This window comes from Rhineura floridana, chromosome 5, assembly GCF_030035675.1.
Source record: "Rhineura floridana isolate rRhiFlo1 chromosome 5, rRhiFlo1.hap2, whole genome shotgun sequence".
Classification (NCBI taxonomy): Eukaryota; Metazoa; Chordata; class Lepidosauria; order Squamata; family Rhineuridae; genus Rhineura; species Rhineura floridana.
This window is the reverse complement of record NC_084484.1, coordinates 139534409-139558354: the sequence shown is the minus strand read 5'-3', so window position 1 is coordinate 139558354 and position 23946 is coordinate 139534409. Positions and strand designations below refer to the sequence as shown.

Genomic DNA, 23946 nt, shown 5'->3' with positions numbered 1-23946 from the left:
GCTTATCCGTGTTTTGGTTTTTTAGGTAGGGTCCTTGCACAGTTCAGACACTTCACAGTGCATTCAAAATATTTGTCATCAGAGACATCAGGTACATTTTTGAGAAAATGAAATGGTAAGATTGACTGTTTTTTGAGAAATCCAATTTGGGCAATGTACTTTGGACTTATTTGGCAAAGGCAGGAATGCTTCCACTTTTGTTGCTTTGATGTACATCTCCATTTCCCCCCATTTTGTGCTGTAAATTAAGGTGTCCACCGAGTCTGTAGTTGGACAGAGCAATGCTATCATTACATTTCTACAGGGTTGCACCCAAACCACATGCACTCTAGATTCTAATGCTCAAGATGAGGAAAGTACTGGGCAGCGATCTTAATTTTATCCTGTTCCTTCTTGTGCCAGGTTCTGTGCTGGGATAGATTTCCCATGTTTTAGGGGTACATCCATGAGATCAGAGAGATTAGAATTTGGCATGGGCATGCTTCTCTTCTGCTCCATCTATGAATCCACTCCATTTCAAGGCAGAGGTCTGCAGATGGAGCAGCTTAGCTGGTGGAACTTTTCCGCAGATGCGGTTTCAGCACAGGTGGTAAATCGACCATTCCAGTGGTGTCAGCAGCCTTCTGCCTTATCCTACACCCGGTAACTATAGTTTCCTTCTTTGACAGATAAGCATCATTGACATGAAAGGATAATTAATTTAATGTAGCTTATGTTCAAGGTGCTAGTTAGATTTTTTAAGCAGAAATCTGATAAACTAGATTATGGATGTTAAAAGCGCATTGGCTGTCATATGGGCTGTGTTCTAAAGTATTCTTTCTACTGTCAGTAGCTTCATGCAAAAGATGCTTATGCTGCAGCAATCTCATGTACACTAGTGAGTAGGTCCTATCCAAGTCAGAGGGTCTTTCTTTCGGAAAAGACATGTACAGGATTTGCAGTTAGTTGCTTCATCAGAATGTCCTTAAACTACTTAGAAAATGGACATGAATACTCAATGTGTAAACCTGCATCTGGCCTGTACTATTTTAGACTGCAGGGTAATGCTCACACACACTTCCTTTTATAAAGAAATCCATCTGTATAGAAAACTGTCAATGAATAAGAGTCTAGTGTAGCCTTTTTCTCCACTATGCTAGTTTCTTGTGTAGATAGCATGGTTGTAGATACAGAACATTATTAGATGAACCCCTACCTGCTGTTTGAAGAGAGCCAGGACTCAGAGCCTAGCTTCCACTGAAGTGATAGCCTGAGATGCCAGTGGAAGATATTCCCTATTCATCTCCCCCACCGCAAACACATAGCTAAATCCAATTTTCTCTCCCTTCAGACAAGTTCCAGCTCCCTTCCAAACCCAAACCAAGGCTCACATTACCATACTCTCACCTTATTCAGTCAATTTCCCTTATTTATGTTAGATGGTGAAGCTTACTTGCTTAGGCTGCTTTCCATCACGTCAGGAAAATTGTCTGTTGTAGAATAAGGGTAAGTGGTGGTGCAGCATCAAGAGTTGTTTCTGTCACAAGATTATTTGAAGTAGAACATTTTTTCCATATTTATTAAAATAATTATATACTTCAATTCATTAAAAAGCTGTTTACAACATATATACATGATAAATCAGAAACCATTAATGAACTATTGCAAAAAAAGATATATTAAGTGCCTGCATAAGCCTGGCAACGTAGAAAATGGGATGATCAGTGATGTTCCTACAGATGATCTCAGTGATCAAGCTGGGATACAAGGGTTCAGGTAGCTCCTAATGTACCCTGGACCTAAGTTGTTTAGGGCTTTGTAAATTAATATAAGGAACTTGAACCTGGCTTGGTAGATGGGCAGCCAGTGCAGATGTTTTAACAATGGTATTACATGTTGTCAACCATGTGCCCCTATCTTCAGTCTGGCTGCTGCATTCTGCACCAGCTGGAGCTTCCAAATCAGGCCCAAGCGTAACTCCACATGGAGCACATTGCAGAAATCTAGCCTTGAGGTTACCAATACACAAACTACAATGGTCAGTTTATCCCTGTTCAGCAACAGCCATAGCTGACAAACCAGGTATAATGTAAGGCTGAGGAACTTCAGGGCTGGGGACTGGAGGTGGCCTTCCAGGTATTTTGTCAAGGCATTGCAACTCCCCATAGGTCATTACCCCTACTCATATGCTTTTGCTTGAGTGAAATGTGGTCTTGAATTGTGATGATGCCTCTTGCTTGCCTAGCTGGGGTAGGTGGGGTTGTAGAAGCCTCTCTTTTGCATAGCTAGAATGTCTAGTGTACAAAGATAAAAGTCACCACTGTTGCTTCATAGCCACTTTATTTACTTTCTATCCTGCCCTTCCTCCCAGAAGGAGCCCAGGGCAGCAAACAAGGGACAAAATACTAAAAATACCTTGAAACATCATAAAAGCCTTTTTAAAAAAAAAAAATTAAACACCTTAAAAAGCAATTCCAACACAGATGCAGACTGGGATAAGGTCTCTACTAAAAAGCTTTGCTGACAGAGATCTTCAGTAGTTGCCCGTCTTATAACGGGAGGAAATTCCACAGGGTAGGTGCCGTAAGGGTCTTCTTCCTGTTGTGTGAAACGAACCTCTTGATGATATCTCTGAGAGGCCCTCACCTGCAAAGCAGTGATTGACTGGGTATATAAGGGGCAAGACGTTTGCCTCTGACCCCACCTACCACTGGCATGTGGTCCTCAGAAAGTTGCCCATGAGGAACACAGCCCTTGGGCCAAAAAAAGCTTCTTGACCTCCCAGTATAACTACCAAAGCACAGGATTAAGTTTGTGTGCTACACTTTAATTTCTGGCGTTTCACTGTAAGAACACTAACATAGTTTGTGCTGTGTATATGTTGATTCAGTAAATATACCCCATCAATCATTAGAATATCAGCTATTACTGAATTATCTAGAAGTCTTCCATGGTGAATGGGGGGAGGGATCTTCCTGGAAGGAGGGGCCGGCACTGCAGCTGAGTGGCAGAGTGCATACCTTGCAAACAGATGGTCTCAGGTTCAAGCAGTGTATACTACAACCCCAGGCCATAATCTCAGATTTAATAGCCATGTTAATTGCTGTTTTTTAACTACATTGGACTTGGCGATAGTTCTCTTCCAGTATTCCCGTTTGCTTGTTCACATTCAGTCACACACACACCCCTGCCAAAAGCACCAAAACAAACAAACACCTCAGTGTGTGATACAGTCAAAATTTAATATCCTCTGGAGAACAGAAAAATCAGTTTTATAGTTTTCAAGTCAGCTTTTGCATACATAAAATGCAAGAGCCCTGGTACTATGTAATAAAAACTACATTCTCATAGAAGAGTTTATAGAAAAGCTGTAATCCTATACCCACTAACCTCAGAGTAAGCCCCACCTAAAGCAATGTACACAGGTACAGGATTATGAGACAAGGGTATGGTCCAGCCAAAGTAAGGCCTATCAAAGTGCAATTAATTTCAGTGGAAAATTGTCAAAAATCAATCAATTAAAATAAATGGCTCTTATCTTTGGCTGGATCATGCCTTTAAAGTCTGGATGTTCATATTTCCACAATGTGATATAGGCCACACAATACGATGATGGGCCAAACACCTACTTGATGACAGCAGGTGTAATACCTATTTGTTTTTTGCATTATCTTTAACATTCCTATTCTTACTGTCTAAATGAAATTACAGAAATCATATCAACAAAATATAAGAATTGAAAGGAGCCTAGTGATTATAATTCCAGCATGTCCTAGTTTTCAACAAGGCCATTAGATTGGCTTTCTTCCCTCATATGCACAAGTCTGGTGAGTGTAGACAGTGGCAGTACCTGGTTTTGAAGAACCATTCTTTCAATGAAAGCTAAACAACCATTTTCCAGTTCTCTGCAATGCCACTCTTGCTGCTAATAAAAGATCAACTTTGTCAGTACACACTCTAAATAACTGATAAGCACCACCAATGGATTATCATCCTGTCTTTTTTAAAAAATAAATCTGTATTAAATACCCTAAAGGCCTAAGGACAACTCCAGACATATATAGAAGTTCAGCTTATTTATATGTCCAACAATTATAGTCTAATTGTATGTATGTATCTACAGTTTATAGACTCAGAACAAATGGTTGTGCTAGCTATATTAACCTAAATTAATTTCCAATTATCTTTCAACTATTTGTAGTTACGGATATGGCCTACTGTACTTCTGACACTGGTGAAGATTTTAAGTTCATTAATAAATCAATCTTTCCTGTAAGTTCCTTGCAACATTTTTAAAGAAATATTTTTTCAATAGACTCTTTCTTCTTCAGCAAGCTATACTTCCTTAATGATACAAATCAACATAAGCCTAATCTGAAAATACTATTAGGATGGTAAATCAGTGCGTAATTACTGTATCGTGTAACATGTAAATCCTTTTAAGTCATTAAGATTGCTATACAATAATATTGGACAACTTTATTATGGGCTTTTCAGGTGGTCTCCCATCAAGGCATTGACAAGCCGGAGTGTCTTAGCTACAGTAAGGTAGTTAAATCATATGCTTTCAGACTAGGATAACAGTCATCCTTAGACTGAGATTCCAAATCTTCACATAGTGTAAAAATAGCTCAGATCCATGTAATTTAAGGATACTTTGTACTTTTCCACATGTAGATAGATATGAGAAGGATCAGAACATACAATGACCAGGCAATTCTATACTGCCATTATGTTTACATAAAGTTTTTTCCCCCAAAAATTGCAAAATCTTTCTGCTGATATGTATCAGCCATACTTTTTTGCTTCTGAAAGGCATTCTTTTTGGCTCAATTGTTCATTTTGACAGAATCAGACGCACCTGTCTATACACTGCATAACTTCTGCAGGAGTCTTATTTCCCACACTTTTCTAAGCTTCTCACACAACCTACCAGCACAATCCTATTATTAATTAACCACATCTACTCATAAGTAAGTCCTAAGCAGGGCTCAGTTCTAGGCCCAGTGCTCTTCCAACATTTTTATTAATGACTTGGATGAGGTGTAGAAAATACTTACCACGTTTGCAGATGATACAAAATTAGGAGGGATCGCTAGTACTCTGGAGGACAGAAACAAAATTCAAAGTGATCTTTATATACTGGAGCATTGGGCTAAAAACAACAGAATGAAATTTAACGGGGATAAGTGCAAAGTTATACACTTAGGGAAAAAAATCAAATGTGGTTATAAGATGAAAAATACTTGGCTCAGAAATGCTACACGTGAGAGGGATCTTGGAATTGTTGGTCACAAGGTGAACAGTGTGATGTGGCTACAAAAAAGGCAAATGCTATTTTAGGCTGCATTAATAAAAGTGTAGTTTTCAAATTGCATGAAATACTAGTTCCCCTCTATTTGACACTGGTTAGGCCTCATCTTGAATACTGCGTCCAGTTCTGGGCACCGCACTTTGAGGTGGCAGACAAAAGAGAACAGGTTCAAAGGATGGCAACAAGGATGATCAGGGGACTGGAAACAAAGCCCTATGAGGAAAAACTGGAAGAACTGGGCATGTTTAGCCTTGAGAAGACTGAGGGGATATATGAAAGCACTCTTCAAGTATTTGAAAGGTTGTCACACTGAGGAGAGCCAGGATCTCTTCTCGATCATCCCAGATGCAGGATGCAGAATAATGGGCTGAAATTACAGGAAGCCAGATTTCAGCTAACTGTTAGAACAGTACAACAATGGAGCCAAGTACCTCGGGAGATGGTGTGACACTGGAGGCATTCAAGAGGCAGCTGGACAGCCACCTATGAGGTATGCTGCATTCAGCACGGAGTTCATTGAGCAGCCTTATAGGCCCCTTTCAAGTCTACTATTCTATGATTCTATATACCCAGATAAATGGGGTTAGGATTGCACCCTAAGTCCTTAAACAGCTTTCTCTGGTCTTCCAATCTTTAAGACAGTTTTGATGTTTTGTTTAAACAATATCCATCTTATTTAATCCACTTGGATTACTGCAAATTGATTCTGAATCATCAGACTTGTAGTGTGCTATTACAGTGATAGTTTCAATCTTCTATCTTATTCCCTGCTAAATTATAAACAAATCTGTTTATTAAATTTTGCAAAGATCTCTTGCAATAGGGGTCCATTTACTGAAATGTAGAGATTCATTCATTCATTTCATTGGTGATCACTCATAACCGAGTAAGACTGTCTTCCAAGTTAACGTTTTGACGGTGAGTCCTTAAGTGACTGTGGAGGCCAATCCTAGATCCACACAGCCGCCCAGTGAGGACATCTGTTTCTAGATGGAAAACAGTCACAATGAGGATTTGCTTGACGTGCCTTCTGCTTAGCTCGTTTGTCCCTTGCCTTCTGCTTAGCTCGTTTGTCCCTTTTGACTTGTACTCATGAGTCTTCAAAGTCCATAGCACCTTTGATAATAGCTGACCTCCAATTGGGACACTGATGGCCCAAAACTTCCCAGTTCTTGATGGTCATGTTACTTTTTTAGATTATCATTAAGAACATCTTTAAAACTCTTTTGCTGTCCACCAATATTCCGTTTTCCATGCTTAAGTTGGGAGTAAAGTAACTGCTTTGGAAGACGGTAATCAGGCATTCAAACAAAATGGCCAGTCCAGAACTGGATGGATTGCTGTGAAAGCCATTGTTATCCAACCTTGTTGCTGTCGTCATGAAGGAGTCGCAAAATATTCACATTTATCAGGGCATCCAATTTTCAGAAGGATGGTCCAGAGAGCAGTTCAATTCACAGTATCAAAAGCCTTAGATCAATAAATGCCATATATAAAGGTTGGTTTTGCTCCCGGCATTTTTCTTGAAGCTGTCATGCAGTGACAATCATGTCCACTGTCCCCCTGGAAGGGCTGAAACCATTTGGGACTCAGGGAGGCTATCATCTGAGATAGGTAGGAAGCGATTTGCGAGGATCCTTGTGAGGATCCTTGCAAGGATTTTATCTGCAGCAGCAAAAAGATGCCTCGATAGTTTCCACAATCTGCAGAGTGATAATTATGGCATCCCTAAAGTCTCCCAGGATCTCTTCTCTCATCCAGATCTTTTCAATGAGCTTATGAAGTTGTGTAAGTTTAGGCCCCCCTTTTTTAAAGACTTCAGCAGGGATCTCATTAGGTCCACTAGCTTTGGTATTCTTCATTTGATTAATGGCTTTACTGACTTCATCCAAATTAGGGGATAGTGCAAGCTCACCTCTAGTTTGTTCTTGCAGAATTTGCGAGAAGACCTCACCAGCCACAATAGAGTTGAGGTGGTTGTGGTAATGCTCTTTCCAACGCAGTGCAAGAGACTCTATCCTTAAGAACTTTGGTACCATCCATTGAACATAAGGGATTCATACCACAATTTGTTGGTCCATAGATGGCCTTTGTGGCATTAAAAAAGCCCTGTATATCATGAGCATCTGCAAAATGCTGGATTTCTTGAGCTTTCTTTATCCAACAGGTGTTCTTAAGTTCTCTAGTTCTCCACTGGACCTCAGCCTTTGCACTGGCATAGATTTTCTTCTTAGCAGCACAGTCAATGTCGTTCTGCCATATCCATAAGGCTTTTATTTTCGATGATACGTTCAATCTCAGTATCATTCTCTTCAAACCAACCCTGATGTTTCTTAGTTTGGTATGCAATAGTTTGTTCACATGCGGCAATAATGGAAGTCTTCAGTTTAATTCAGTGTCCCTTGATGTTTTTAGGGAGTTTCATAGTTAGATATTTCTTAAGCGTGGTTTGAAAAAAAGATGTTCATTTCTTCTTTGGAGCCTACATTGAGGAACAATATTAATGGCCATAGTTGATCAAATTAATTGGTGATCTGTCCAGCAGTGCATTGAGTACTAATAGAGCCCAAACCAAACATTTACAAAACCTGGAATATGTATAATCATTCCAGATAATCAAATGCTTTTTTGAACTTGGAAAAAGCAAAACATGTTTGTTTTTTAAAACATTATCAATTGTCTTTTCCAACTTGTTTCCCTATGACAAAACCTTTTTAATCTTTATGAACATGCTTACTGAATCTTTAGGCAAATAGAAAATTCCATTTAAAAAGAATATAGACCTAAATAAATGTAGTATCGTTCACTTCCAAATACACAATTTTATATTCGAATCAGGAGACAGATTCATTTATAGTATTTTCTGACTTGACCCAATTTTTTTAGAATGTTCTGCAAATCCTTCCATCCCAAAAGATGTTTTACGTATTAGATATGGCTTGGCTGATTCAATATGAAGTTGTCCTTCTGAGAGTTTCACATATGACATCTTTTCAATTGTAGGTTCTTGATAACTGTACAATGGATACTGTATTATTTCTTTAGCTGGTGTTGGATTTTAATCACTAACTTTAATTATGAGAACCACATTGTTCTTTGTTGTCACTTCAGCAAAAGTTTGAGAAAGGCAGCAAGGTCCATCATCAGTCTGTTGATAATGCTTTCTAGAAGTTTTTCTATTGTCTAAGAAGTGTTGCTTAAGGAAACTTCTTCAGTGTTCTTGTAGAGTACAGTGTTAATCCATCCTGTACTCATTCAAACAGTAATAAGCAGTATTGGAATGTCATGCATATAAATTTTGAGATCTATTGTGGTTTTTATAACTTGTACCAAAACATGTCCTTCCTTTCAAAGAAGAAGCTACTGCAAACAGGAGTGGCAAGGGAAACCATTTTCATCAATTACCCTTTCCTCCCACTCTGCAGCAGCATCCTAATATTGGCACTATTGCCAAAGAGCAAATCAGTGTTCATTAATTATGTTAATAGGCAAGGTCATGGGTAGTTTTCCTTCAAAGTCTGAAAAAGTATGTTAGAGGAATAGATCCTATAGTCACTATATTTTGCACAGTCTTTGTAAAGGGCTTCTGAAGATATGACAATCAGATGGTTGTCCAATCTTCAGAAGCCACCCTCAAAGCACTACTTTGCGCAGCCCTGGAACTCTGCAGGCACCGTTGATCATTGGTACCTGCAAACATCCTTTTGGCTGATCTCCACCCTTACCTGCTCCACACCTGACATCAAATGGCCTGGCAAACCTAATTAGGCCAACGGGCCCAATGTCCCCCACCCCTGCTAAAAAATAAAAAGCTACCCTGACTCTATCTTTAGGATAAGTCATCTTGTTGGATGGATCAGTTACCATGTTTAAAAAGAAGGTAAATTCTGTAGCAGTATGATTCCTTTTCAAAAATTCACACATTCCTCTTCATGGCCAGCATTTCCCTTTCTGTAATATGGCCAGATATTAGGTCACTTTGTTTTTATAGCTTAGGTATCGTTACACATTTAAGTTTATATCTGTCTCAATTCAGGCTCTAAAAGTATTAAAGATCTTTAAATATGCTTTACTGTTCCCATTGATTAATGGGAGGCACCTGAGTTAGCAAAATTTCAAAAAGTTTTTAAGGTTAAGAAAACCCAGATACACTCTGATGTGGAATTTTGGGAGTTCACAATAAATGCTATTCTATCATTAGTAACTTCTATTCTTATTTTGATAGAAGATAAGCACTTCATTAACTATTTACATGCGCACCAGGATAAATACATGGGATCTCTAGTCAATATCACTGAATGCATCTCAAAATTACTGTTCAGAGACAGGCATGCTCAAGACATATTAGAAACTACTACATCTTGTATGAATGCATGGGCATACTGTTAATGCTACCTTAGCAGTTCCTTTGTAAGCAGTTCTATCACTTTAGATTTTAAAAGATGTGAACCAGCTTTTGAGTAACTAGTTTCTGCCTTAGTCTTTTACCACCACCTCTGGTAACTTAACCCCTGCTGATTAAACACATAGGTAAGGAAAGTATACTCCTAATCTCTGAATACATTAAATGTGCTCTTTCTACCCTCCATTCATATCTAAGAACTAAAACAGCAGGGATGCCATGGGATCAAGATAATAAAAAAGAAAGGTGCCTTCACAGTAGCTACAACAAACATGCCTCTTGTCTTGCAGCAAGTTAGTTTCCTAACTACATTAGTTAAGGATGGAAGTAGTATGTTAGCAGTAATAATTCTATTTGAAGGCTTCACTTCATTCATAGTAGAAAGTACTTTTAAAAAACATTGGGAGCCAAATATGCTATTAATGGAAACAAGTGTAGATAAATATCTGTACTTTAGTGGTACAACCATAAACAGACTGCTCCGTTCCTATCACCCATAAGGATTTTGGACTGTGCTTTCACCATTTTATTTTTAATAAGGTAACAGCAATCAATAAATTGATCTCAAGTTGAGGAATAGTTTTTCCTCCTAATTTTAGCAAAGAAAACGGGAAAATAAAACATGGTTATTTGAAGTTCCACCATCCCATGCAGCAGCTTCAGCAGTCACATGATTGTCTTTTTGTATGTTGATTTTCTAAGTAAGCAAATTTCCAACCAGTACCCTAAACCTTATTTGTATAAGAGATCTTTGAATGTAGTATTTATTTGGTGACTTTACATCTGTAAGCCATTTACAAAAAAACCCCAAACAAATGTAATTTTCAGTGCAGTTTCAAATATATGAAAAACAGGAAACAATCTATGATGATTTGGAATGCTACTATCGTACGGCACATGCTTAATTCTTAGCTGTTTCAGGAGAGAAAAATGTCAGTGCACACAGAGCCACGCAAATAAAAACCCTTTTGAAAAACATGATGCAGTTACAGCTGGGGGCAAGATCTAGAGAGGATACTTCAAAAAAAACCCGAGAACTCAAAAAAAAATGCTTCATCGCCTTTATTTTTTTTAAAAAAGGTAGCTGACTAAACTGAACATAAACTGAAAGATTAAATTTATCACTGAATCTCCTCAATTTTGTTCTTCATAACATTAAAGGAATGACAGCTATTTTCAGCAAAAAGTAGTGTAAATGTGTTCACTGTGTCTGGCTTAGGAAGCAGTAATTAACTAAACTCAGATGCAATCTTAAGCACTTACATTTTACAATGAATTTTGTAAGTCTGGAATAGTACTAGTAGTAGTTATGGATTAGCTTCAGTAGCTCCTGAGAATAGTAGGGCAACTGAAAGCAGTGGGTTGAATCTAGACTTCATCTTCCTTGGACATCTATCCATGGAAGTCTTCTGATTCAGCGGAGAGATCACACCAGTGGGGGGAGGCAAATGTTGCAGATCACCCCCTCCCCATGCAGCATCTCCCATACTCTTCTAGAGGGTCTCATAAGTCTTTGGAACAGTATGGAAAGTGGCACTGGAGGAGGATGAGGAACTTCACCAGCAGCATCTCCTGAGCAAAATTCCTTTCAGGAGAGGCTCCCACTAACAGGAGCCAAGTATGGACCCAACCCAGCATATTCAGCTTCCTACATTCCCTAATAAACAGAAAGACTGCTTAAAAACAGATTTATAAAACATTAAGAATGCTGCAAATGGATGCTTTGTGCAGCACCAATAATAGAAAAGAATCTCTCTTGTAAGAGTACTTTATGGTTTCCAAATCAGTTGGACCCTTTTAAACTTCACCCCAATGTGTCAGTACACTTATTTCTACAACAATTCTGACACACGTACTAACCCGAAGAATCCAAGACCAATGAAGGCAGTGTCTGTATAGAGGCAATTTTGCTCCCCTGAAAAACTGCTTGATAATTAAGCTCGCTCTTATGACATTCAAGTTAAGACAATGTAAAGAAAAAGCTGCTTTGGGGGATAAGGCCACAGTTAATGGTACTTAGTAAATTGTAAAAGGTCTTTGAAGCAGTTCTCTAAACCATGCACTAGAACAGTATATTGAGAACTTCCATTTTCTTTATAGCTGCCACTGTCCAATTAAATGAAGCAGAAAATGTAAAGGGGAGGGAGAAAAAGTTTGCACATGATAATGGTATTGAAAAGATTAAGCTTCACCCACAATTCCCTTAAAAATCTCTACTATTCAATACTTTTGCAAATGTTTTCTTTTTGCAAAAATAAACTCAAACTATAAAGGGATTCATTGCATTTAAAAAAATTACACAACACTATTAATTTTTAAAATCAATAGAACAAGCAGTGATAAAATATCCTTGTAGACAGAACCAGTCATTCACAATATCCACCCTCAAAACATGCGTCAAAAAGGTTTTTATTTGCATGGCCAAAATAATCTTTGATCCCCTTGCAACTCTATTTTTAATCTCTCTTTAACATTTATTTGCTGCTGGGGGAACAAACTGCTTACTTTCTTGAACAGCCACTCCCACAACACCTAAATATTTAACAGGTAATTACAACACCAGGAACCCAAATTAAAAATAATAACTTCCACTATTCAACACACCGCAACAGTGTCTTTAGGACTAGGTTGAAGTGGGCAGCTTTACTTTTAAAAAGATCATTTCCTCCTATTGTTTCTTTACAATGTTGGGGGTTTCAATCCATATTTCTTTGCAACTTCTGTCTGGGCATAGGCAGCATCACAGAGTGAGTACAGGTGAGCCATTTCCATCTCAGATTTGGCTAGGTTAATCGCTTTGTTGAACATTTCAATGGCTTTATCCAGATTGCCTCTGAAATAATGAAAAAAATGTCACATTAATATAAATGAACAAAGCCTGATATGACAGCAAAGAGAAAAGCCCATTGTAAAACAAAGACTAAAAACTATCTATGGATAATGCCAAGCTTAGTACTGCATTAAGAAACCTGAACTTTCCCCTTTAGCAATCCCCTATATTGTTATGGCTATAAGAGTCCATTATAAAATGTAACAAGTTAAAGCTTAGCCATTGCATGCGGATGATAAAGGAATCTTTTTCCAATGGAAGCATGTGGATTTTGTTGTTGTACTTTACTACTGTATGCCATTTCAATTTCCTTATAGGCATTACAGTAGGGCCCCACTCATACGGTGGGTTACGTTCCAGACCCCCGCCTAAAAGTGAAACCCGCCCGCCGAAAAACAAAACTCCATCAATAAAATGGTGCCCAACACCCGAAAAATGCCATAAAAGCGGGGCCTTACTCTAATTGAAAGCCACCGTATTAGCAGAATGCTGAAAAGCAGGGCCCTACTATATTAGGAAATCTTTGTGTCCCCGTTTCCTCAGTATTAGAAATTCATAATTAAGGTATTTCTGAGACTGGATGAAGGATGCACAAAGATGTCCTAGTATCCAAGTCTCAAATCACAGCTTTGTTCACTGTGAGCTAATTAATGTGACCATGCACTGCTGGGGCTAGCTATCAGAGACGTGTTTATAGCACTAGACACATGACGGAAGATGAAAAGCTACACCGAAATATACCAAGACACAGGTGCAATTTGTATGACAACCTGAAAGAAGTTGTTGGGTATGTGTGTTGTCTGGCCCAAACTCCTGAACATGACCCTGCTTCCATAAGTCCTGCACTGCACCATTTTGTGTTTAGGCAGCATCTGTCTGTCAGGGCCCATTTCCTGACTGATACACAAAGTGCACTCATTAAGGCTGCAATCCTGGGCATGCTTGTCAGGGGGTAAATTGTAACGAACTCAGTGAGACTTGGAGTAGACATATATATGACTGCACTGTAATTATGTGTATGTATATACTGATATTTGATATCAACATCAATATATGTACATATACAGTATGTACATATTGATATTTGAGATTGACACGGCACTAAAATATTCTATAGTGTAATATAATGCATCACAGTGCATCTGAATGTCAGTATAGCAGACCACATTGTTCTCAGCTGCAGAACTGATAATGGGTTACAATGCTTTTGTCTGAGGTGAAGATCTATTGATTTGTAGCCAGCTTTTAAAAATTTAGTAGCATGGAATACACAATAACTGCTTGAATTATAGTTGCATAAAATCAGCAGGAGGGTTGATATTTGTTTACTGGTAGCTGATGCCAAAAATGCACTGAAACTGAAGAAAAAAACACTGATTTTGCAAAAGAAGCAGCTGATGGCTTAAAGCGATGGTCATTAACTGGTGCATCAGGACTCACTAGAAAATCACAGCCAGATCTAAGGGATATTCACCTTAGAGGAGAAGGAAAGAAGACAGGTGACAAAGGCTTGATCCAGTTGAATTATCCCCTTCCTCTACAGCAGGGATGGAGAACTGGATCCAGCTGGCAGACTGGATTCTGACACCTCAAAACCCTGCAGGTCACTTTGACAGGTGCGTGCAGCCATTTTCTTTGCAGACTAGCCTGGCATCATTAAGAGGGAGGTATGATGTCAGGTGCATGGGACTTCAGGAAAATTACCATGCAGGCCAAACTAGGACCTCTGCCAGGAACTGTTAGGTTCATGGGATGGAGGTTCCACACCTCTGCCTTACAGGGCTAATTACCACCAGCTGTCTTGTGGGAAGGAGCCTGATTAATTTTTATATGTTAATATTAAGATTTTTTAAAAGGCATGTTAATAAAAGCTGTTGTGGAAGGGTTATAGCCTAAAGGTAGGATCAAGCAATTATATAAGTACGTAAATAACTGTAGTAAGCAAGCTTGCATTTGCTGGCAGTCCTGCTATGTTTTTCTCCTGTCTAGTTCCTACAGTGAAGGATCGGGGGGAGGGGGGTCCTCAGTTGTGTAAGATAAGACAGACCAAACCCAGGCCATTAAATCTCCTTCTCCCTGAACATCTTAAAATGCCCTATTAAGACTGGCAATACACTGCAGGAGGAAATGGTGGACAAACTTGAAACATTATTTGAGATTTGAAGGTCTGGGAAAATTCTGGAAAAACAAATGTACCTATTCCCCAGATTATCCTTCAGCTTGGGGGAACTTTGAGGAAAAGGCTCCCAGAAAATAACTTTATTTTATATAGCATTCCACTCCAAAAGAGAAAATATTTCATGAAACTTTTGTTTTTTGTTTACTCAAAAAGCGTAGTATATTTTTATGCAAGGCCATCTATAGCATTAGAGAATAATAGTTCTTGTGCATACTGTGTAGACATACACAGTAGTCAAATCCAAGATGCATTTCTGCACCTACAGGGGTTCTGCCATCTTTATGAGAGGAGAATCCATCGCTTCACTGCTTGCCATTTTCTGATGACCTTTGATCTAATTTGGTAATACTAGAAGCAATTATCTTGCATCTGCTGTCCTTTTAACTTGGTCCCAACCCTTGTGCTTGATGTTTTCACTTCTCCCCTCAAACAACCATGACACAACACCCTTCTACAGACTGGGAAACAAGCAGCTTATTGTCCTGCTTTTCTGGCCGATAAAAAGGTCAGAACAAGATGGGGCAGATACTTCAAGAAACCTGTTGTGGGTACCAAAGCCTCAGTAGAAAGAAACCTGAAAATTTGGGTGAGAACAAAGCTGTAACCAAGACCCACAAAGAAAGTGAGCTACATCTAGCTGGAGATTCTAAGCAAGCATGCAAAGGATTGCACTGCAAATTTCATAAAATTTGCCAAATCTCATATAAAACTGAATTACATAACATTATGTTTTTATTCTGTTAAAGCAGTAGAATTGCATCAATTTCAATTTTTCCCAAAATTTCCTTTTCCCACTATCGCAAAAGCCATAAGGTTTTCACCCATAGCTTCAAAATCTCCAGAAATTTTACATTTTCAAGTGTTACACACATCAATTTTCACGCACACAAACCTCAATGATCTAGGATACAACTAGGATAGGATACAGCTATTAGTGCCCATTTCCTATGTATGAATTCATCCAATGTACCAATGTTGTAATGTACTAGGGATAAAAATGTATAAATGTTCTGGACTGGGGGGGGAAGCTGCTTACCTTTGCACTTCAATTGTCCCCATAGTTTCATATGCAAAGTCACATTTGTTATCAATTTCAATAGCTTTGCTTATAAGTTCCAAACCTTTATCTAAATCCTGCTTCCACTGAAGTTGAAGTAAACTGAAATAAAATCAATTGAAGGCCTAATGTGAATTTTATGAAAACATACAAACCTAGCATAGTAGCTTTCTAAGAGCAAGCAAATGGCATAATTGTGCATACAAAAGAAAATAGTCTGAAAAACTAAACAGTACAGCAGTCAAGTAGGTTCTGCATGCAAGTCAGATGCAGACTACATGGCTCACAAAACAGAGCCCAGATTCCATTTAGAAATTTTTAGCTTCTGTCTTTGTCAACAGCACAACTGGATTTCAAATCAGGTGATGGCTCTTAGAACTGAAATCCAGCTGTAAACTGATAGAGACAGAAGGTGAAACATTAATTAAATCTTTGTCAGATAAAGATTTAATATCTTTAAATACTAATATTTTTAAATACTGTGCATATAATTAACCCTTTCATCATAGCACAAATATCGTGAAATATGTCAATGAGACTACACCCAAAGTAATGCATTTTAAAGACCATGTGGTGCATGGTTTTTCTTCCACAATTTGATTTTTATCCAGATAAATTACTTTGCCAATCACTTGTAAAACACAAGTAAGTAATTTTAAAGCCCTTGCTATTGAAATTATATGTCACCAGTTCAATAACACCTTTTAATCCAGCACATAACAAGCAGATACTCATTTAGAAACGAATGATTATGGGCTGGATCCAGAGTGTCTTTTCCACAAACAGAAGGACTTGAGATCCACTAGAGGAAATGAAAGAAACAGTTTTCACCAATTCAACCTTCAGCCCTCCTTGCCATCTCCCACACTTTTCAGGGATAGAGGAGGCTGTGGGGGGAAAAGGTGTAATGACTGAAAAATTATTATTTCACTTCTTTTTAGTGGGAGCATCGCATAAGCAAAGTTCATGGAAACTCTGGATTCAACCGAATAAAATCACTACACATTTAAAAACATTTTAATGTTACATATTACCACAATAAAGTTCCAGAAAATTATGAATTGGAAGACTTTCCAGAATGTTTTCAGCTGCCATAAAACAACGGAGATCTGATGTTGACTTTCATTTAGTAAAATAAAATTACAAAAAGTATGTCCTTCTACATAAATATTTTAAAAGATTTTCCAATAGAACTGAAATGTGCGATTAGAGGGGGAAATAGTAGTCTTCCTAGTGTGATTTTAATGCAATATTCAAACAAACTCAAAGCTTTACTTAGAACAGAACCACCTGATAAGTTAATTGCAACTTTAATTTTGATTTGACTGATACTGTATCCATTAAAGTCACCCAAATTTTACTTAGCTTCATTTACAAGTTAGAAATGCAATATTCCATAAAACATAGTGGAAATTTTTCATTCAAAGATACAGTAGTGGAAAGTTTTCCACGCCACATCCATTTACTAACAAAGGATTGTATCCAATGGTATCACCCAGCTGGTGGTGAGCTTTCCATCAGTGGAATGGAGAGCAAAACAATTTACTCCCTTCCCCCACATAATCTGTTTGAGGGTTCCCCAAATTCTCTGGATCGTAAGTAGGAATATGGAGGGCTGGAGGGGGAACAGGAATAGCCAAAAATTGCTTCAATCTCCATTTTGCTGACAGAAGTCTTTTTGGAGAGAAATTGCTTCAGAGTTGAAATTTAGGAAAAGTTTCCATACATGCAATAAAGAATAAAAGCAGCCCTTCAGACAGTCTTAAATGTAACAGCAACTATAATACTTACCCTTTATGAACATAAGTGGTAGCATTATCTGGCTCAAGGTCAATACATTTATCATACATTTCATCAGCTTTGCCAAATTGTTGCTGATCTGTTAATGCCTGCATGAATAAACATTAAATAATGAAAGAAATCAATGTGAAGCTGAAAGTACTTTAAATCAAGACTAGTTCGCATTCTCCTCATGTAGTTCTCTGATAATAAATGTTAGCATATACTTGCACAACCTGTTACTACATTAAGTACCAAGTACCACCATTTACTGCTAGATCAGGTGCTGAGTTGGTTAACAATAATATACGTATTTTCACAAATGAACAGAGATATACATACCTGGGCATATAGTGCATAGCCTTCAGCACACCTTGGGAATTTTTTAATAACATCTTCAAAGCCTTTCATTGCTGCTTGTACTTGTAAGGCATTATTTCCAGTATAGGCTTGACGATACTGTTAAAAAAAAGGGACTATGTCAAAAATACAAACATAATGGGAAACTATTTTATGACCATCAAACCTCCAAGAAAAACTAATACATGCACAAGTGTAGCCTCTCAACTTGTTTAAAGTGAAACAGTGTTTTGACAAAGTATTTGTACAGTAAAACGCTAATAAAATCCAAATATTAAATAATATCTGGGCTGTAAACTGCCCAGAGAGCTTCAGCTATGGGGCAGTATATAAAATAAATAAATAAATACTCACCAATGCAAAGCATTTCTGTGCTTGTGCCAAGGCAGAATCTGGCCGCAAACGGATACATTCATCAAAATCTTCTACAGCATCTTCAACTTGGTCAAGCAGGATTTTTAGCTAACACAAACAAAAAAGTCTGAACAAAGCTCCGTATGCTATGTCAGTACAAAGAATAACCTCCACTATGTAACTACTAGAGGAAAATCACAAGCACTGTACAATTACCAGAGAAGACAGACCTACTCCAATTATAAGACATAGTTTTCATGGATAATTTCTGCACAACTGCCTTGTTGATATCAAGTTTAGCCTCTGTCCCCATTAAACACCAATCTTGTAGTTCTAGCCATTGCCTCCTTTTCAGCATTCAAGAGACATTTAAAAAACTGCATACAGCTCAGTGCAGTTAAGAAGTTAATCACTACTATTTGGTGTTACAGAATAACTGATTTTGGAGGGGAAATAATCAAAATGATGGAATAGCTCCTACCTATGAGGAATAATTCATGGCTTATTACTTTAAATTTCCCTGTTTTGATTTGTATTATTTTAATAATGTATAGATATTTGTATCTGTATGTACACCATCATGGAATCCATGTAAGAATATAAGAGGAGCCTGCTGGATCAGGCCAGTGGTCCATTTAGTCCAGTATCCTGTTCTCACAGTGCCCAACCAGATGTCCATGGGAAGTCCACCAGCATGACCTGTGTGCAAGAGCACCCTCCCCTCCTGTAGTTTCCAGCAACTTCAGAATCATACTATCTTAGGCTATGGAGGCAGAGCACAGCTATCAGGGCTAGTAGCCATTGATAGCCTTATCCTCCATGAATTTGTCTAATCCTCTTTTAAAGCCATCCAAGTTGGTGGCCATCACTGCCTCTTGTGGGAGCAAATTCCATAGTTTAACTGTGCGCTGTATGAAGAAGTACTTCCTTTTGTACATCCTAAATCTTCCAACGTCCAGCTGCATTGGATGATCCGTGAGTTCTTGTGTTATGTTCAAGGGAGAAAAACTTTTCTCTATCTGCTTTCCCCATGCAAAGCATAATTGTATACATTTCTATCATGTCACCTCTTACTCGCCTTTTCCCTAAGCTAAAAAGCCTCAAATGTTAAAACCTTTCCTCATAGGGAAGTCATTTCATCCCCTTGATCATCTTCCGAACCTTTCCAGTTCTACAATATCCTTACTGAAGTGAGGTGAGGCGACCAGGACTGTATACAATATTCCAAATGTGACTGCACCCTAGATTTGCATAACACATGATTATGATATCAACAATTTTATTTCAATACCTTTCCTAATAATCACTAGCAAGGAATTTGTCTTTTTCACAGCTGCCATACACTGGGTTGACATCTTCATCGAGCGATCCACGATGACCCCAAGGTCTCAGTCCTGGTCAGTCACTGCCAGTTCAGACCCCATGAATATATGCTCCAATATGCATCTCTTTATACTTCTTTACATTTTATTGCATTGAATTTGTCTACACTGAATTTATGGATGAAGGCACAGGAATAATAATAACAATAACAACAACAACAATAATAAATATACCTGTCCTCTATGATGGTAAACATCTGCGTTCTGAGGATCAATATCAGCAGCCATATTAAAATCTTGAGTAGAGAGCAGAGGTTGTTGCTGTTGCATATACATACTGCCTCGCTTGATAAGGGCATTAGCACGAAGCTATTAAAAGGAATAATGAAAAGTATAGTTTCATGCTAAATGTACTTTTCAGAGTTTTAGGCTATAATATTCACCCCACTTACCTGGGAGTAAGCCCAATTGAATTAAATAGGATTTACTCCTGAGTGACATACTTAAGATTGCAGTCTAAATGTGGATGGTACAGTTTTTATCAGTCATGATGCCCTAGTAACCTGGGGTTGATATTGGACAAGCTTTCTACCATTTAGACTGTTGAGAACTCCTTTAAAGGGGGCCATGGAGCAATGCTGCTGGACCAGAAACCGAGCCAAGCAAAAAGTGCATGAACTGTCCACAGAAGAAGAAATTTTGTTTTTTAAAAATGAGCTCTAGTTGCAGGAAGACAAACTCCCTAGATCCAGAGAATCTAATTGCTAAAACTAGACTCCTCCCTCCTCATGCCCCCTAAGATAACAAAGGGGCTGGTGATTTTCTGCTGGAGACCCAAGCACCCTTGTCATGATTTTCTCAGGGAACATCCCTAACTAAGGGAAGCTCTTTGCTCTGAGTTGCCAAGACCGCTCCTCCACTGAGGACAGAATCCTTGGCAGAAATTTTGGGAAGCACCTGTTTCCAGGATAATTGGAGTGAATGACAGTTACACAATGAGTGTAACTAAATCCAGTAAACACAAAATGCCAATCCTGTGCTTGCCTCTGATACACAAATCCTTATTTGTAGGGGAGAAGTGGCAAAAAGGGTTTTCACACTTCTATCACTTTTCCTCTGAAAATACCATCCACCCTTACCCAAGAAATTATTTTGAACATTTTTAATTTAAAAAACATTTAAGCCTACCACACTTAAACCCTCTAAGGACACAGTAGTGACAATATCCACTAGCTGATGCCAGTTAAGAGGCAACATAGTTGTGAAAACACATATTCTAGGCAAACATAGTTGTGAAAACACATTCTATTAAACAGCAGAATCACTGAGAGAAATGAACAGAATGTCATTGCTTTTATCAGTTACAAAATGTTTCAGGAAAACATACACATTAATCACCTACCTTTACATTGGCATCTTCTTTACCAATAACCTGATTCAGATCGGGTTGGGCAGCGTTTGCATTACCAATAAGCAGATAGAATGTAGCTCGTAACAGTAAGGCTTCTGCCATATATTTTCCTTTACCCTCAATTTCTTTAGTACACTCACTAATAATTTTGTCATAGTTTTCTTCTTCCATATATTTCTTTGCCTTTAAATAGCCACAGCTGAAAATAACATGCATAGCAGTCAGTAATATACAGTGATGGAATCTCCCCAGTTGTAATAAAAATAAAGGGAAAGGCATTTTGGATAGTATCACTGATCTATAAATTAACTCACAAACATACATTAACTTACAGATTGGTCCAAAAGATCTATCCCCCACCAAACCAGTTCTCACATTTTCAGAGAGCTTCAGCTATGGGGTGGTATACAAATGTAATAATAATAATAATATGCAAATGAATACTTTATTTGGGTGTTAGAATTATTTCAACAGAGAGCACATATTAAAACAAACCTTCAAAGAACATATAGTGATCAAAATTGTTTCTATAATTTCTCTGAAGAAAATGGTTTAGGTATCCCACATATTCTAAATTTCCATGGGGTGAGAAGGGGAAGCTCTATGTGGTTATCATGATGGGGGTTGGTGAGTGAGACACAGCCCCTAGTTATTTTTTTTATCTCCCAGGAAGAATGACTGGTATTAAACTGGCCTGGGAATCTTTTGTTGAAAGTTAGTATAAAACCCTATTAAAGAAAGAAAAATCCTGTAGTTTCTGAGTACAGTAGGGCCCCGCTCATACAGCAGGTTATGTTCCGGACCCCCGCTGTAAAGAGGATCCCATTGACTTACATTGACCAAAATGGCGCCCGGCGGCAAAAAACCACTGTAAAAGCGGAACAAGCACTGTAAAGCGGGGCCTTTCTACAATTCACAACCGCTGTATTAGCGGAATGCTGTAAAGCAAAGCGCTGTAAAGCAGGGCCCTACTGTAGTAGGAAAAAATTGTTTGGTACTTGAATATGAGTCCATACAAAAGGAGATGAGTGTATTTCATTTCCCAAAGGTCAAATGCACATGTAGTTAATTTGAGTGCTCAGTTTTGCTTTTTGATGGGGAAAATTAGTCATAGACAGCAAAAGTTGCACACTGATTGCGTGCATGCACTTGTTCGCATACATGTGCGCTGGCACACAGTGCATTTGGTTGTCAGTCAGTCAGTCAGTCGGGAGATATAAACATTGTGAATAGAAAATTACTCAAACCATAAACTTCAAACCCGAAAACATGCAGCACCATGTATTTTATGTTGTGAAGATCTGTGTGTAATAACCCTATTGTTTATTAACAAGAATTCCTGTAGACACACAACTTAGCTAATTTTTCTTACAATTAACCAGCGATTTGTGAACTTCTTGGTTAAATGTCCACCAGTCATTCTTGCCTCCTGCTAGCCCTACTTACGGTAAAGAGTTGTGACGGGACCAACTACAACAGTGTCTCACTTAACTCCTAAACAGGATTTGAAACAGCATTTGAACATGGTTAAAAGCAAATCCTGGTTAATATGAACCATGTTTGACTAGTAGAGGTAGGGTTGACAGGGAATGCCTATGGTCCAAGGCTAGTATTTTAAGCACAGTTAAAACAACATCAGGATAATTATGTCCACACAAGACCACAGAGAATAAGAACAGAAGTGGCCTTAGGCCAGAGTCAGACAATCTATCTACCTAGCTCAATACTGTCTCTAGGAATTGCACACAGTGGCCTTTCCCAATTCTGTCTAGAGATGCCCCAGACTGAGCCTGGGACCTTCTGCATACAAAATAGGTGCTCTACTAACCAACCTGTGGCCCTTCCAAAAATGTTTGTGCTGTACAAATTAACAGCAAACTAACAAGGAAATCAAATACCAGTTTCCAAGTTAAGGATAAAGACATTCAATTATAACAACAGAAATGGAAACATTATATTAAAAAAAACAGCGGGAGGACTTACTTCTAATTAGCTACAAAAGTTGCAAACATTTTGAGAGCCATAAATATCCCCTTTTTAAAAGGAAATGTTATGTGCCTTCCTACAGCATTACTACAGAAACACTTCTTGCTCACAGCTGCATGTGTACTCATTAACCATTTCTTAGTTCCAAATCACTCCTTCCTAATAAATTAACAGTTCACCCATTACTCAGTATGGCTGCCACAGGCAAAAAGTAAGCATGTCCTCACACTGAATGCAAACTGTTTTTACTGGAAGGAATGCAAGGGCTAGCTCAATTTAAAGTTTCCTATTTAACATATTATACATGGTAGCACAACAAATGCTTGAAGTTCTATGTTTTTAAAAAATACAATGATGTACACTAGAATATTGACTATTTCCTTAATTAAGTTTATCCTTTAACTTACTTTTCTTTTACTACAGAAGCTTCTCCTTCTTCATCTTTATCTTCATCAGATTTTTCTCCCCTAAGAGGTTGGGAGATAATGTCATCTGTGAAAGAGCTGAAGTAAGATTTGATAAACTGTGGTGAAGGCATCAGAGGTTCCCGGTTCTGAAAAAAGATGGGACAGTGTTAGTCCAGATGTAATTTCTTAATTTTTAAACAGCCAGTGGTAAGTAACCAATCCAACTGCAATTAACAATTTAACTACACTAAAAAACCGCAAAGCTGATCACTGATTCAATTTCCAAGTGCAATTAAAGTGCTGGTGATGGCAAATGAAGTATTAAACAGCCTGGCCAGGGCTTCTCAAGGATCCCCACTCCCATATCAGTCTGCCGATTGTCTTCCATCTTCCTGATAGCCCTTTCCAGTTCCCACACCTTCTGAGTTAAGGGGATGTCAATGGGGTGGCCCTTGAGAATATTCTTCCAAGGGAAATCTGCCTAACACCAGTGCCGTTATTAAGATACCAGGTCAAGAGAACTCTTCTTGCAGTATTGATAAACCAGCAAGATATCTGCAGCTGTA

The 23946-nt window shown here is 38.3% G+C and overlaps 1 protein-coding gene across 1 annotated transcript in view; it reads right to left on the bottom strand.

Moving 5' to 3' along the window:
* Positions 1–1540: 1540 nt before the first annotated feature.
* Positions 1541–23946, bottom strand: part of TOMM70 (translocase of outer mitochondrial membrane 70) — a 45252-nt gene continuing 22846 nt past the window's right edge. The window contains exons 5-12 of the mRNA XM_061628224.1: positions 23381–23526; positions 20979–21186; positions 19811–19945; positions 18255–18362; positions 17883–17999; positions 17553–17650; positions 15741–15863; positions 1541–12528 (exon numbers count right to left, since the gene is read on the bottom strand). Coding sequence (XP_061484208.1) covers positions 12375–12528; positions 15741–15863; positions 17553–17650; positions 17883–17999; positions 18255–18362; positions 19811–19945; positions 20979–21186; positions 23381–23526 — 1089 coding nt within the window. The 3' untranslated portion in view covers positions 1541–12374. The remainder of the gene's footprint in view (positions 12529–15740; positions 15864–17552; positions 17651–17882; positions 18000–18254; positions 18363–19810; positions 19946–20978; positions 21187–23380; positions 23527–23946) is intronic.